Source organism: Meleagris gallopavo, chromosome 3 (genome assembly GCF_000146605.3).
Source record: "Meleagris gallopavo isolate NT-WF06-2002-E0010 breed Aviagen turkey brand Nicholas breeding stock chromosome 3, Turkey_5.1, whole genome shotgun sequence".
Lineage (NCBI taxonomy): Eukaryota > Metazoa > Chordata > Aves > Galliformes > Phasianidae > Meleagris > Meleagris gallopavo.
The window spans coordinates 49,601,278-49,617,917 of record NC_015013.2 but is presented as its reverse complement, the minus strand read 5'-3'; the positions used below and the strand labels follow the sequence as shown (position 1 = coordinate 49,617,917).

At 40.0% G+C, this 16,640-nt stretch overlaps 1 protein-coding gene across 1 annotated transcript; it reads left to right on the top strand.

Moving 5' to 3' along the window:
* Positions 1-928: 928 nt before the first annotated feature.
* AQP4 (aquaporin 4) lies at positions 929-13,702 on the top strand. Its single transcript, XM_010708850.3, has 4 exons — positions 929-1,358; positions 2,259-2,423; positions 3,310-3,390; positions 5,890-13,702. Exons 1-4 carry the CDS (start codon positions 978-980, stop codon positions 6,166-6,168), a joined length of 906 nt encoding a protein of 301 aa, XP_010707152.1. The 5' UTR covers positions 929-977; the 3' UTR covers positions 6,169-13,702.
* Positions 13,703-16,640: the final 2,938 nt, after the last annotated feature.

Below are 16,640 nucleotides of genomic sequence, written 5' to 3'. Positions count from 1 at the left end.
ATCGATCCCGAGGCAACCTTCCATCACTACTCTATTGTAAAAATGAATAGATTTTGACTACAGTATGGGCTTAGGCATGTTTGACTATGACTTGGGCTTGTTTAGCTTGGAGAAGAGAAGGCTTTGGGGAGACCTCTTTACAGTTTTCAGTACTTGAAGGGAGCTTACAAGCAGAAGGGGAACCAACTTTTTTTTTCTGATAGTGATAGGAAACAGAGTAACTCCTTTAAACTAAATGACAGACAATTAAGGTTAGATATCAGGAAAAAATTGTTACTTAGAGAGTGGTGAGGCGCTGGCACAGCAGCTCAAAGAAGCTGTGGTGCCCCATCCCTGGAGGCACTCAAGGCCAGGTTGGATGGGGCCCTGGGCAGCTGAGCTGGGGTGGCAGCCCTGCCCATGGCACAGGGTGGGACTGGGTGGGTTTCAAGGTCTCTTTCAACCCAAGACATTCTGTGATTCTGTAATATTGCTTTTTACTGAACTATTGCACCTGCCTTGTGAAAATTTTGCATTTGATTAGAGAAAGAGGATACCCACCAATTTAATGGGCATGATGGTTAACAGGCCATTGAAAGTGGTAGGGCTAGGAGTGGTAGTGTCTAACTAGGAGGGCTCCTAGTTAGACAGAGGTCAGCCAGGGTAGAATACATTTATTTTCATACTTAAGAAAAAATAAAGGATCTGTTTTGCATGAACCAAATCTACAGGGACAGATTTATCACCAGGGGATGACTGATTAGTCCACATCCCACAGTCTGTTGAACTCCAGCAATGTTTTAAGGACAGTCAGCTCTGGCAGTGCATCTGTTCAGTGTTGTCCCCTTCAAAAGGTACTCTGCCTTGAGCCTCCCCTCCAAGCTTTCCAAATAACAACCATCTTACAGGAGAGAGAATTAGGCTTATTTGGTGATTTCTGATGAAGATTTGTTTTCCTTTTCAGTAAGTGTGGACAACTGTGCAAGTGTGAGAGCATCATGGTAGCATTCAAAGGAGTCTGGACTCAGCCCTTCTGGAAAGCCGTTTCAGCAGAATTTTTGGCCATGTTGATTTTTGTCCTCCTCAGCCTCGGCTCTACAATCAATTGGGGTGGATCAGAGAAGCCACTGCCCGTAGACATGGTCCTTATCTCTCTCTGCTTTGGACTCAGCATTGCAACCATGGTGCAGTGCTTTGGACACATCAGCGGTGGCCACATCAACCCTGCTGTGACCGTGGCCATGGTCTGCACAAGAAAGATCAGCCTCGCCAAGTCGGTCTTCTACATTCTCGCCCAGTGCCTGGGAGCCATCGTGGGAGCTGGCATCCTCTACCTCATCACACCACCGAGTGTGGTGGGAGGCCTGGGAGTCACTGCGGTAATCACTTCTGCTCCAGCGCGTGCAGTAGAGTAACTCAGAGCCTAAGAACATAGAATCAGCGTCACACAGAATAAAGAGAGCTCGAGTAGAGATTTTAGGAGCTTGCTGGTTTATTTACAACATCCAGAAAGGGTTTAAAGCTCTCCCCGGGATGGCTTTATGCAACACTATATCTAAGCTATTCTTTTTATAGAAGTACGCTTTTCTAGAACTTCCCTAAATCTGATGACAGCAGGTAATGTTAATTTACGTGCAGAATTTAAATAATATATGCATGAAATGCCATTTTCTTGTGGACTGGGGAGGGGAAATTAATTCTCTGCCGTTATGATGGGGATTGAAAAAACATCAATTTAAAATGACATACTTTTGAAATAGATTGTGGCTTAGATTTCAGCTTTGTTCTAAACTAATAAGAAATGCCATCAGTTAGCCCTGTTGCAGGACTTATTAAAAATGCACTTGAGCTGCACACTGCTTAAATTTTAATTGAAATTTAAATTAATTAAGTCAGGGCTAATTAATGAATTTATAATTGAATAGTAAATTACAGCACTCCCAAGAAAAAAAAAAAAACAGTGAAGGGGAAGTGCAGCCTTTGCAAATCCCCATGTAAAAATAAAGGATACTTCTGCAGTCTAACTTTGAAGTTCCCATTGGGTGTTACTGGCAAGCCGTCTGTTGTCAGTCCAACAGTAATTTTCCATGGCTCTCAAATTAAAAAAAAAGAAAGGAAGGGGAGGAGAGGGTTGGGAATGTGTGCCTCTAAAAGTTCATTGTTGTCTTTCACTGCGTACCACTTCGAAATACCACTCACTGAAATGTAATTAATGTAGGTGCAGTCTTTCTGATTTACAAAATCACCTTTGCTTCATCTCCTGTGTTCCCTTCCTCCAGGTACATGGGGATCTTTCCGCTGGCCATGGACTCCTGGTGGAGCTGATAATTACATTCCAGCTGGTTTTTACTATTTTTGCCAGCTGTGATTCAAAACGAAGTGATGTCACTGGTTCAGTAGCTTTAGCAATTGGATTTTCTGTTGCGATTGGACATTTATTTGCTGTAAGTTAATGCCTTCTTTTTGAAAAATAGAGCTTTTATCCCTTTATGCTTACTTCAGAAGCAAATGGAAACTTCTGTAGGCTTTATAGCTGCTATAGCTATATAGCTGCTGTATTATAGAATCATAAAAGCCTGGAATCACCAACGTTGAAAAAGACCTCCAAGATCATCAAATCCAACTGGCCAACCACCACCAGTATTTCTCACTAAACCATGTCCCTTAGTACAACGTCTAAATGCTTCTTGTATACGTCATAAATAATGACTCCACCATCTCCCTGGGCAGCCCATTCCAATGCATCACCACTCTTTTGGAGAAGAAATGTTTCCTAATATCCAACTTGAACCTTCCCTGAGGCACCTTGAGGCCATTCTCTCTTGTCCTGTCACTGTTACCTAGGAGGAGAGCTCAATCCCAACAGCACTACAATTTCCTTTCAGGCTGTTGTAAAAAGCGACAAGGTCTCCCCTGAGCCTCCTCTTCTCCAGACTGAACAATCCCAGTTCTCTCAGCTGTTCCCCATAAGATTTGTGCTCCAGACTCCTCACAGCTTTGTTTCCTTTCTCCAAACACATTCCAGAACCTCAATGTCTTTCTTGTAGTGAGGGGTCCAAAACATGTTATTCATATTTTGTATGGATCCATGTCAAAAACAGTTTGAAAACAGCAGGAGGATCTTCTTGGGTAGGGTGCTGGATCTGAGATTTTCTGCCTGTTCATGTGATAGCCTTGTTAATTTTGTAATAAGACTCTGGAGAGTAATAATACCCATTGTTAGGATTAGACACAATGCAATACCAGATTTTCCCATAGTAAAAGGACTGAAAGACACTGAATGATACCCTTGAGGTTCTAATAACATGCAACATTTTGTCCCTATTTTAGATCAATTACACTGGTGCCAGTATGAACCCTGCTCGCTCATTTGGACCTGCTGTCATAATGGGAAAATGGGAAAACCAATGGGTAACTCTTTTCATGCTTCCTTCCTTCTAGCAGCAAACATGCATCACATTTTTTCATAAAGCACTCAATTTTTTACATATCCCATTAAGACCATCACCGGGAAGACAGGTGTTGACCTGCTACACACTGTAGTACAATCGTGGTTCACATCTAGGACTGCATTGTGGTAGGCAGCATGCTAGGATAGCATCTAGCTTCTTGGGGGCCATTTTTTGGAGGGAGTTACTGGGGTAGAAGAAAATCATACCAAAAGAGCAAAACAAACAAACAAGCAACGACAACAGAACAGTCCAGTGAGATGGGAAGAATTGAACTGCAAGACAGAAAAAGTCCTCCAAGGCAGATTGCGAACCCTCAGGTCGTGCTGGTGAGAAGCTATGGAAGTAATTCTGTTGGCTTCACATTTCACCTGGTTCTATGGCAAATTGGGGCAGACACAGTATGAGAGCAGGGACTCCCTGTGATCTGGTTCCAGAGGGAGAACCTGCCATAGCAAATGCCCACAGCAAGAGATGAAGGGGTTGCAACCTGGTCTTTATGAACTGGACCAGATGTTATCTGCTTTGATTAGAAAGCAGATTGGCTTAACTAGGAGTGTTTGTGCAGGAAACAATTTAATAAACAGACTGTGAGTGTTGCAGTTTCTGTAGTGTCCCACTACTAAACTTATGAACATTTTATAGGGAGAAATGGATCACAGCTCAGCCTCACCTAATTAAACATAGGGCAAGCACTTCAAGGGATGCTTTTAGTACTAACTGTGGGAGCTGAGTATTGCAGAACATATAAGGATTTTCTTGATTTTTAAAATATGGAGCCCACATTGCTCCCACTGAAGCTAATAACAGAAATAGCATTGTTTTCAGGCCCTGAGGCTCCAATTCTGCAAACACGATGCCATGTGTAATTTTGTTCCCAAGAGTTATCCTATTGAGGCAGATTTACCCAGTTATCAGTGAGTGGCTTGTTCCTGTGAAAAATCTGCTGTAGTTTTTCACAAGATTAATTATCCATACTCTGAGGGAGCCTGTAATTTGCAACTAAAGCTGTAAACAACAAACAAATTTACTATGTAGAAAGTTTTAGGAGAAGCTTAGCTTTCTCTCCTGGTCATTTGGGAATCGGGTCTTTTTCTCCTCTTTCAAAGCAGTGACATTAGCATGAGAGGCCTTTGCACCTACTAATATTACAGAACTGCTGCATGTGATACTAAAATAGATAGGTACCCTCCAAAGTTGTGTGTGTCAGTCGTATTTGTTTATCAGATCAGATAATAAGATAGCTGCCTGCCTGTTGAAGTCTTCTAGATCAAAAGTCAAATTTGGATTCTTTGGAAATGTGGGTCTGAAATATTGAAGTAGAACTGTTTGTATGTATGCACTAGGATAGGCATTGCTTCTTTACAATTTTGTAATTGTTCTGGAATAAAAATGCAGAAAGATCAGTTTTCTACATTGGTATTTATTTTATGTAGCACCTTGCAAACAGCACAAATATGTTATCTACATATTTGGCAAATAAACAATGAAAATTTAGAGAAGGCTTCTTGGAAAGAAGTTTGAAGTTGACAAACCCATTTTGCTTTGAGGATTTTGCTTCTCAACCACCTTACTCTTGGTAGTCTAGAAAAAGACTGTGCCAGAGCAACTGTGTTGTACATAACTACAGAGTAGTATTTCACAAGTCATACCCAACCCCACAAAGATCTGTGGCCTTTTTTTCTCAAGAAATGTTATATCTATGGTTGATCCAACTAAAGATGGTGAAGAACCTGAACTTTTAGTTTTGTTGGGTATAGTTCATAAGTTGCAGAACCCAACAGGCTATTCAACCTGTCCACTCCAGGAGGTGGCTAACCAGATATGTAGATTGAAATCTTTCTCAGACATCAAGGAAACAGCATCGCTACCTCACTGATTCATCACCATAGTTCCCTCTTCTCCTCTGCTTCATATGGTACATGCTCTAGTGATTCCCTCAGTGCTGGTGTGAGAGGAATTTTTAGGGAAGATCTGCGTCCATGAGGTGTGAGGTGGTTTAGATGATTACCTTCAAGGTGAATAGAGAATATTTCTGAAGTGGGCAAAATGCATGTGAGAGATGGGAGACTGAGAGGAAGCATAGAGGTGAGAAAAATGCATGGAACTAATGCCATTAACTGCCTAAGGGACTGCCTTTTGACCAATTTCATGCCTCAATTTAGAGAATCCACTTCACTGCTGAGCTCCACATCATTCTGTGAAAGCTTGGGTAGTTAGAGTTCTCTGCCTTGTAAACTGATATGATGTCAGATTTTATCCCAGTTCATGAAATCTAATGAACTGTGTGACCAAGCATTTCTGGAAAACGGAGTTGGTTTAAATGATTGGGCCAGGACATTTTTCATTTTCAGAAAGTTTTCTGAATGAAGTCTGCAGTGACATACTTTTCTCTGAGATTCTGGCTTCTTTATTTGCTCTGGGACCTAGTGCCAATGTTTTTTTCCACCTCTCTTTGTAGGTTTATTGGGTAGGACCAATAATAGGAGCAGTCCTTGCTGGTGCTCTTTATGAGTATGTCTATTGCCCAGATGTGGAGCTCAAGCGCCGTTTTAAAGACGTCTTCAGTAAAACTGCGCAGCCATCCAAAGGGAAATACATAGAAGTGGATGACACCAGGAGCCATGTAGAGACCGACGACCTGATCTTGAAGCCTGGCGTTGTCCATGTGATTGATATTGACAGGAGTGAGGACAAGAAGGGAAGAGATCCATCAAGTGAGGTGCTGTCTTCTGTATGACTAGCAAGGGGCACTGAAAGCAGAGAGCAGCCTGCCAGCGAGTCCACAGATATCTTTCCACCTATTAAAGAAACAGATCTCCTCTAAACTGAGCATCTACCATTTCTTAAAAGGTGTGGTGAAGGCAGCTGTGTGGTAGTAGCGTCAACAAACCATACATCTGCTCAGCTGGAAAATTAGGACTTCATTATAATTAGGATTCCCCATGAATTATTCCAAATTAGGAGTTGTTCCTACTATTTTCCTTTCTTTCTGGAACAACCCCAAAGTCAAAAAGAGATGAAAGCATTCTTCTTTAATAAATCAGTCAATAATGAGACGAAGATAGAGATGTTTAACATTCAGATTGACAGATAAGACGTATCAGGAAATGCCTATAGACATGAAGACCTACTTATCAGATTGTTCTTCTGACACTTAATTGACTGTTGTCAGCTTTGATTAGAACATCTTATCCATTAAGCATTCTCTGTGAGGTTCAGGGACAGCACCAACAGTATTTAAGAGTTTTATCCAAAGTCAAGCAAAGGAGTATTGTTTCCACTCACGTATGTCACTACTACCTTGCAAACTACCTCTGAAATAAATGATATTTTAATAGGCTCCAGAAAAAATTCGATCAACCCATCAAATTTCACTCATATGATTTTCTGTATAAATGTATTACCTACATCTCTTCCCAGGAGTAAATATGCTGAAATTGAATGTTGAAGTCTACCGTAATAAGGCTACAAAGTGTTTAACTGTACTTCATGCTCACTTCTGACATTGTCTATCTGGTGAAACATTCTCCTGAGGTTTGACTATTGACCATTTCTTGTTAGCAGACTCTCAAGGTCATGCAAAGAATATAAAGGCTTTCCTGTTACATAATAACTCAAATAAGACCCATCAGAAGAAAAGAAGGCATATCTGTTTTCAGTGCACTTGTTTAAATACAGATTTCTGTGCAAATTTATGTAAACTAAAAGTTTAAATTACTTACCTACTTTCTTACAAGATGGTAGGAGATTTGGGGTTTTTAATTTATTAGTAATGTAGAGAGTTTTTAAATTTTAACTGTATTGAAACACTGATTGAGAAGTATTTTTTATAACAGAGGATAAAAACATGACTGCTTCTGCCTTTTTGTTGTAACTAATGCCTAACTAGCTGAACAGAATCCTCTCTTGTTCCACAGCTCACCTAGTCTTAATTACATCTCCAGTAAAGTCTGCTTTATTTGTTGTTAGGAAAAGATGCAAACACTTGAAGGGTTTTTGAGGGAAGGGGACATGAAATCAGTAATCAGGCTTTCCCCCATAGAAGTATTTTGATAGACATAATCATCTCACTGGAGCAGCTTCTATAAAGCTGTTACTTACTGCTTTTGCTTCTGATCAGTGGCTTTGAGTTTTACAACATGCAGCTGCCAAACAGTCAGGAGCATTATGTTATGACTGTAATTGTGTAGTTTTTATTTTGAAATTGAAAAGCTATTCCTGCCTACTTAAGAATAAGAGGGAAAAAAAGCATTAGTCCTGGCTGTGGGCTGTAATAGACTTGTCTCCTCTTTGTCATGCTCTACATGCAATCTTTATTGCAGGGAATTAGATGCTTCTAGTGAGATAATAAACCACTGCTAAACTCAAATCTGTGCACTGTGATCCAAGGACAATTCTGCTATTCCAACTCACAGCACTGTATAGCTCCAGCATGTCCTGCTGTACTCATTCTCCTACTTTCACACTTTTCTTGCCTTAAAAACCTTGTTAGAGAGTGGCACAAGCTCCCTGCATCGAGCGCTAGAGTTGTGATTCCTCCAACATTTGCATTTGGGCCCTGCTCCTGCCTCTGCTGTGCGGGCACAGCACATGGCATACATGGGCTTCCTGGGATGACCCAGTGACAGCCCTGCTCCTGGCCAGACGTACTCCTGTCATGTACCTGTGGAGTATGGTAAAACAGCTGATGGTTGTCCCTAGCTGTACTCCTCAGGACATCATCGTGGTTCAAGGGCAGGAACATGGCTAGGGACCTGCTGGTATTTGACCTGCTGTATCAAATCAGAGATAAGAGCCAAGCAAGAGCCAAGGATCACAGATAAGAGTTAAGCCACAGCAGGAACTGAGTCTCCAGGGATGGGCAACATAGATGTGGCGTTTGGAATCCTGTATGCCTTTTCTCAAATGGGTAAGTGTCATCCTAAATAAATTCAATCACAAAGAGTAAAAATAGTGGGGGGTTTTGTTGGTTTGTTTGTTTTTGTTTCTGTGGTGTTTTTTGTTTTTTTTCTCTAGATATTTGTTCTGGTCTTTTTTTTTTTTCTTCAAACACTGTGTTTGTTAAAGGGACATTTTAATTAAACCTTCATGGCTTAAGCAGGTAAAATGAAGAGCGTTATATTCATAGCACTAGTGGATTGTTAAAATTTTTACATTTTTATATTTAAAAGCACTCCTTAGGAACTCATAATATGCAGATTTTACATGGTGCTGTATTATTTGAATAAGAAGCTGTGATTTGCTTTATGCTTAAGGTCCTTTACACAAATTGCATGATATTTGTTTTCTTCATATAGTCTGATTCTGCTGCAGAGGTGAGCGTAATATGAGCATGGTACTGGCCAACTCAATTAGGAAATTTTTTTCCTTGAAACACAGTTTACTAATGAATTGTGACAAACACTCAGAACCAGACCTAGAAGAACTCCTTACTCAACAAGAGTATTGGAGATAAGATGCTGAGGCTCCTGAAAAGATCAAGAGAAAGAAGAGAAGTTAAAGTAGAGAGACCATTAGCCAATAAAGGATGCTGTCATGCATTGGCCAATTTAGGAAAGTGAGAACTGTTAGGTTTGCTCCTGCTTCCATGGAATCAAACTCATGGAGAAGTTTGTCATTAGCTGCAAAGAAAATGATGCTGAGCTTTTTGGGGAGCTGATGGCTCCTCTCATGCACTTCACTGTAGTTTTTCCAAAATAAGCACTTTTAAGCAAAATAGTAAATTAAGGAAGGAGATACATTCAACTTGAGGTTTGTGACTCATCCTAAAGTAAATCCTTAGGTGTAACTACCACCAAAGCCCATTGTACCCCACAAAAGGAGATCAGCATTCGTGGTGTTCAAGGTATATTCAAGTAACATCACACCTCAGCACCCCTTAGGACTCAGCTTTCTCAGCTTTAAATTTCAAGGGTATATGCTTCTCTACGTTGCTTTGCAGTGGCATCATTATAAAAACAATAATTTAACGTTTTGTTAAACAATAGACTGGCATCATCTTCATATGGCTTGAAAACACTTAGCATATGTATTGGTTAATGTTGGTGGATATATATTGCAGTAAGCTTGACAGGCGTTTCACCATTATTCTGGAAAAAATTGTGGATGAGTCTCATACCCCTCCATGATGGCACAGGTGTTTCCAACACTGCATTTGCACATTAACAAGCATATTCAGAATATTTAATCCCCAGACTTCAGAAGAGAAAGGATGAAAAGCTGAAGGTGGTTACACTGAGGCACACAAATACCTTTCAGGTTGCCTAAATCCTGAGGAGTTTATCAGCCAAATCCTAACTATTCTCATGGGAAAAAAAGAAAAAGAAAGAAAAAAGATTCCTGCAGCATTTGAGAGTCATAACCCTTCTCATGTTGAAGTACATGGGAGTTTTTTTATTCAGTGGAAGCAGGAGCAAGACTCATCTCATATGCAGCATTTAGGCTTGTCACGTGTATTTGCACATGAGTTTTTCAAAATGTGTTTTATTTTTAATTATTCATTATTGGGCATGGTAGATGCCTAAAAAGATAAATAGCCTTCAGATAAGGCTTTCACCTTTCTAATGCTAGTTTACAGCAGTTGCATCTGAAATCTGCAACATTTTAAAGTCTGTGTAACACATGCTGGATGTTATACACCACCCACTATTTATAATCGAAATAAAATAGTGAGAATTTACATTGTGAATCTTTCTGTCCAAGGTGAGAGATGTGAATGCCACACATTCTGACTCTCAAATCAACTTGTGTGTATTTGAGTTTCTCAAGGACTTACGAATAGACATGATGCAAGTACAGACTGAATTATTTGTTATGTGGTTACTTATACGATTTAAATCATCCTGATGCAGTCTTTGTAATTTAGGACAAACGAGGTAGAGCAAACTATGTTTGATGATTTTTCCACAATATTGCTTAATGTGGAAATGTTTAGTCACCGTCATATCAGAACTAATGTTATAGGACTTAAACTTTCCGTGTGTTACATTTGGAATAATCTACTGAAGAATATACTATGAAATAATACATGATTTTCTGGTTCCCATTTGTATTCTACTGTATCTCACACTTGAATTGCAAATAAATTGTCTGTTCCAAAAAAAGAAAAGGCATCATTTGTTCACTGAAAATATTCAACAGTCCCAAAGCTCACGACCAAAATATATAGAAAATAAACAATCCAGAAAATAGCAGATCTGAGGAGTTTGGAAGTGTGCGCTTACTTAGACGTACTGCAGAAGTTGTATATCAGGAAAGAGATGTGATTGCAAAAGATGTAATATCTTCATGGAAAAAAACAAAACCAAGTAGAGCAAAAGTTATGCCACTGCACTCAACCCTGATTTTTCTGGATGGGTTTAAAACGCATTTAGAATAGTGGGAAGCTAAAATTTTATATAAGTGATAGAACGGATGCAGGCATTTCAGAGTCCTTTTGCTGATGCTGAGCTGTGAGACCCAGCTCCCATGGAAAATTTCAGCAACAAAATTGGCTCTAGTAGCAAAAATATTTTTTGATGCCTGGCTCCTTACTTGGAATGCAAAGCTTAGCTCCTAAAACATGCATGACAATCAGGCAAGTGGGGATGTAGCTGTATCTGGGGTTAGGATGCAGGAAGGTCCTGGGAGGTACAGGAAAGCAGCAGGGCGGCAAGGGAGAGTTCTATAGTTAGCTCTTACTAGCACTGTGGTGTCACTTATGCGATAAGGACATGGTCATATGAGGACATGCACACACTGGAGACACAGAACAGGAGAAATTGCAGCACAGCAGGAGGGTGATGTCCTCATCCTAAGCTCCAACAGTGACACCCGCTTCAGCTGTAACAATTGCAAACTGTGGCTCAATTGTCTTCTTAAAAAGAGAACTGAGGGTGTAAATACTCCCAATATCAGCTTCCTCTTGAACCCTCCTTTGGGTTTAGACTCCTTTATTTGTCATAGATTGTGATATATTGTAAGCTTTATAACTTCATTTATATCAGACTGATGGTTCTTATCTTGGCTATTAATTCCTTTTGACCTCTCTTACCTCATTAGAAAAACAATCCTTACAACTACAAAGACTGTGGAATAATCTATCTAACAGAGCTATCTCAAGGTTCTTTTGAAAGGCAAAGGGAACTTATACAGTTTGTCATGCCTGGCGAAGAGTTCCCAGCCACTCACCACAGCAATGGTCTTCCTCTGATGTTTCATCTCTACTTCCCTTTTGATAGGAATTTTCCTAAAACAAAACTCATGGTTTGTATAAATGTCCATATTGGTATACTCTGTGCTGTGTGCATGTGTATCTGAAAGTGAGCTGCACAAAAATGAGCAACAGGATTTACTCCTGGGAAGGGACAAGATTGGTAGGTAAACCTTTGGGAAATTGGGAGATTGGCTGCCACTTGAGATTGCTGCATGACCCACTGAGATTCCAGCATCTCATTTATTTCCACTTATGTCTGAGCCATTTGGATTTCAGCCTGGAATGCTGTTAGGACCATCCCCTACTGACATGAAACTCAATTGGGTTCTGCTGCTCTTCCTCACAAGGATCAGATCATTTGCCATGAGTTTTTTTCTTTCCACACACGAGCTATGCAAATGTTGCTTGCCTTACACATTTTGGAACCTTCTAGCATTAGAAATATTTTGTCATTATCCGACTGTACTTTAGGTTAGCTTCATTTCTTCTGGGGAGATTATTGCCTTACTTAGGAATTGCAGAGCCCACACCATTGGGGATGCATTTGTTTTCTCAAAATTTCCTTTGATAATGGTTTGATTTAGCTTGGTTTGGTTTGGTTTGGTTCCCTGCCTTCCCAGAAAGATAGACTCATTGGAGATGTAGCGAGACATTTTAGTTTCCCAAGCATACATACTTCCCCGAGCTTCAAGAGGATGCTGCCACTCCTTGCCACTTTACCCTTACGGCCAAGCAGCAGCAGAGATGTCCTAAGGGGCACTTCTCATTTGCCTTGACTTGCCAGAGCTCCACAGCATTCAGGATAAATCCTGCCTTCTCTTCACAGAAAAGGCAAAGTCATTTTGCACCAGTTGAACCCAGCCTTAGAGAACTGCAGTAAATAGGGATCCAGCAAGGAAGTAATCAGTTTTGAAAGACTGGAGCTTATAGCAAGTCCCTGGGCTCTGATTAGAAAGAAAAACATCAATAGGAAAACTGGAACAATAGTAGATTGGCCTTGTAAGTTCTGAACATATGCATATGAATATCCAGTAAGAAAAAGCTTAATGCTTTATGATTAAACATGACAGGGTAGGGACAAAATGAACTCTGGAGATCAGGAAGATGTACATAGATGTTGGACTCTGCTGCTGCTTGCCCACAGATATAGCTCCAGAGGAACAGCTGCATAGCATCTTCAGAGCTGAGTCAGACCAGCTGTACAGGCGAGGATGCACACAAACACAAATGTTTCAGACACAGCCTTTTTTGTTTTTTGCCTTTCTTCCACAGCTGCCCAGCTCAGTTCAGATTTACTGGAGGCAAACACCACTAGGGCATAGATGCAGAAGATTCTGTGGCCTGAAGACTAAAATGTGAGAAGAAAGCTTTGTGTCCTCCAACCTCAGCTTGAAAAAGCCCAGCAAATACCACTGAGTTCAAAAAGTTCATCTGGATCCCTCAACGTCCTCATCATGCTATACTTACAATCGTTCTCCTTAGGTTAATTTACCACTGTGTAAATTAACATCCCCCAGCTCTGTTCACCATTGACCTTTCTAAGTTAGAATATAATTCCTTTCATTGAGTGTGGCTGAAGAACATCTGAAGTTTTTGTACAGCAGCTATTGCTATTGCGCCTGAGTGTTGAAGAGAATATCAAATTGAAATGATTTTTTTCTCTCCCCTGTCAGAAAAAATCACTCATCTGTTTGTATTTGTGTGGGAGTTCGGTCTTTTTCCATCTTGTACATCTCTGTTCCTTTCCATGCTTTATTTTATCTTTTCTACATGTTGAATCCTCAAACATTTTAGGAGTTAAGTAGAATACTTCATTTTCTCATTAAGAGAGGCCTTTTGCTGTCCTTTTTTTCATTTTTTTCTTTGTCAAAGAATGAAAATTGAGGATGCTATAACTTTTCTGGCTGTCTGAGATCTTTGTTCTGCAGGATCTGATGGCATTCTCTACCACATTATCTCCATTTGTCTATATTACCTGCATAGACAGAAATACCTTCGTTGAACCCGTATGCCCATGGAATATACTGAGGTTTTACAGTGAAGATATGCATTTCTCATTCATATTTTCCTTCTTTGTTGTTGTTGTTTAAATATATTTTCCTTAATAAAATAATATTAATAATATATTACTCAGAATTTCCATAAACTTTATTTCATGCTGGACCTATTTTTTTCTGAAGTATTGTCCTTTCTTATCCTTTTTCTCAATAGTTTGCTAATTATTTTGAAGAAAACTCACATTCAGGCAGTTCAAGATGGCAAAACCAGAATCTCGGATTCTAGAAGAACCCTGAAAAGCTATCATTGTATATCCCAGCAAACAGAAACTTCAGTTGACAGTCAAACATCACTTAGAAGTTTCAGGGATAACTGGAAAGTGTATAATCCGACTACAATGCGAAAGCCTGGATACTGAGCTCCAGCTTTGCAGTCAGTGGATGAAATAGTCAAAACATATCCCTCAGCCCTGGAAGGGTTCCCAAGTGATTTGCCATGTATTAAAAATTGCCTTGTACAAAATGGATCTGAATCACTTCAGAGCGTACAACTACCTGATCATTCGAAGGTTCCTTTGCCATCATTAAGAGCAGAGCATCTCCACGGGCAGAAGGTTTAGAGCAAGAAGGACTTCATGTATCTGAACTCATCTGTGAGTTTAACACAACAGCAGAAAGATAGACAGGGCTGTGCATGGATAGAGTCAATGAGATGCAAACTGGGGATAGGCAGAGAAGGGGACAAGCACTGGCAAATAAAGTAATGATTTGTGTTCTTCTGGGCTGCTCCCTCCACAGCTGCTGTAGAGCCAGGCAAGTAAAGTTCTTACCTCCACCTCCAGGAAAGGATGTGGTAGAAGGACCTAAATAACAATAAACTTTCCAGTGCCCAGAAGGAAATCCTGTCGAACCCCATAGCTCTTTTCAAATAATAAATCTTGTAATCCTAGGAAATGTCTAAAACCATCTTACAATTGCAATCGTAGATGTACATTTTTAATTTTAATATGTACATCTATGTATTATACTAATATGTGTGTATATCTATATACAATATAGTATATGTGCATGTATTACAAGTGGTTAAGCAGTGTAAATAGTCAGAAGGGAAGGAAGGAAAGGGAAGGGAAGGGAAAGGAAGGGAAAGGAAGGGAAAGGAAGATTTGTAATAACATTGGGAAAGCTTTAGTGTAATTTAAGTTCCAGATCAAAATATTGCTATTTGTATGATTGGCCTCAGAATCAAAACACACTCTTTTTAAAGCCAGATGAGATTTACATTAAAGACATTTTGTTTGCTTTTTATAACATCATATGATCATCTGTTACAACTATAAGAGCCAGAAACGTTGTGATTTGAGACTCCAGGGTTTAAAGAGTGATTCCAGACAGATAATGAAAGAATTTTTTGGTAGCTATTGTTATACACTTGCCTTAGCCCTTCTTCTATAGTGCTGTTGTTTTCTGCAACAAATGAAGCAGGTGAAGTGTCTCCATTGGGAGTTACTCTGGGAGTAAATTCTGTCTGCGAATTGAAGGGGTCACTGACTGTTCTTGCAGCAAGGCATGGGAGCTCCAAAAAAATCTGGAAGTTCAAACCTGGTGTTGGTGTCCTCTATGCAGTGCAACCCACTAACATGAATTCAAATAAACTATTGGAAAAAAACACTTAAGAGTAAAATTTGTTTTCAAAATAGATGGTAAAACAAGAATCATGAAAGCAGGAACTTCAGAAGGCATTTCCCAGCAAACCGTTACCTCAGATTGTTTCACATTAGGAATTGCATTGTATTTTAGTATTTTTCATTTCATCATTCATTTTATCAGCCTGAGTGGTCCCTCAGAACATTCCTTACATGACACTCAGAGCTTCTGTCAAAATCCACTTGCAAGCCAATCTCATAAGGGAGGCAGGAGTTTATGCTGCTAATTAGTAAGGCCAACTAAAAGATGAGCTCACAGTCCCAGAGGCAGCAATAAGTTGCTTTAATCTCTGTTAAGAAATGAGACCTCATTTTTCTTTATGCTGGATGTCACCTACTCAGTAAAATTGATATATGGAAGAAAAAGCTTTAAAGCTGTGCTGTGAGGGTGAGTCAGTACCCTGTCCAGTTAAATCAAAAATAAATTATTCAAATGACAAATTGGTATGTTCTAGAGTCCTCTTCACCAGAACTAAGATGAGTTGAGGCAGTTGAAGAGCGCTCCATAAAGAAGTCAGTCTCCTTGGAAGAAGAAAACTTGTTAAATCTAGGTGGCAGACTTCCACTCCCAGAAGTCTGCATGTCCTCCCCTCTATCACCAATGCAGGCCAAGACCATGAGATCCTGAGAAGAAATTGTCAACATGTATATTTTCAATTTCTGACTCTTCTACAAGCTTTGACACAGTCTGTGCTGACCTGCATGGGTTTCTAGCTACTGGTTTAACCATTTCTCCTTGTCAAGGCTACTGTTGAGAATGTGTGCTGTAAGTAAGACTAAAACAGTAGCAATGTTCTTATGAGTGGAGCTGTCACTAAGGGATGTCATTATCCAATTGGACGTGTTTGGACAGATCTAGTGGGATTGGGTTATCCCTATTTTTTGCTCCAGGTCACCTATTTCTTGGAGAGCCTGAACCAGAACAAGTGAGTTTTCCTCACTGGAAAGCAATCTTGGTTCCGCAATGCATGAGAATTATTTAAACCAAACTGACAGAGTTTGCACCAATGCCTTTGAAGTTCATGCAAACGATCATGGGGCTTGGCTCAGAAGGCAGCCAAGAGATAACATGAAAGTGATGTCCATAACTCTTAGACTCTTCTGCAAGAGGAATTCTGATCAGCTGGACAGAAAACCAACATGTATGAGTGCTAAGAATATGTGATGCCTGCAAGCAGTGCTCCCTGACAATTTTCAGGGGACTCTGGATACAGAATACTAGGGCCATAGTATTCGAAAGTAGTTTCATCATCCTGACAACAACCAGGCTGACAACATTACACAGGAGCTGTGGCACTTCTAGCAATCAGAGGTG

What these genes read in the sequence shown, in the direction of transcription:
- AQP4 (XM_010708850.3), top strand. Translation starts at nt 978, where the DNA reads ATGGTAGCATTCAAAGGAGTCTGGACTCAGCCCTTCTGGAAAGCCGTT. An exon ending in CGATTGGACATTTATTTGCT is followed by an intron (nt 2,424 to 3,309) that starts GTAAGTTAATGC and finishes TCCCTATTTTAG; the next exon opens with ATCAATTACACTGGTGCCAG. An exon ending in GAAAATGGGAAAACCAATGG is followed by an intron (nt 3,391 to 5,889) that starts GTAACTCTTTTC and finishes CTCTCTTTGTAG; the next exon opens with GTTTATTGGGTAGGACCAAT.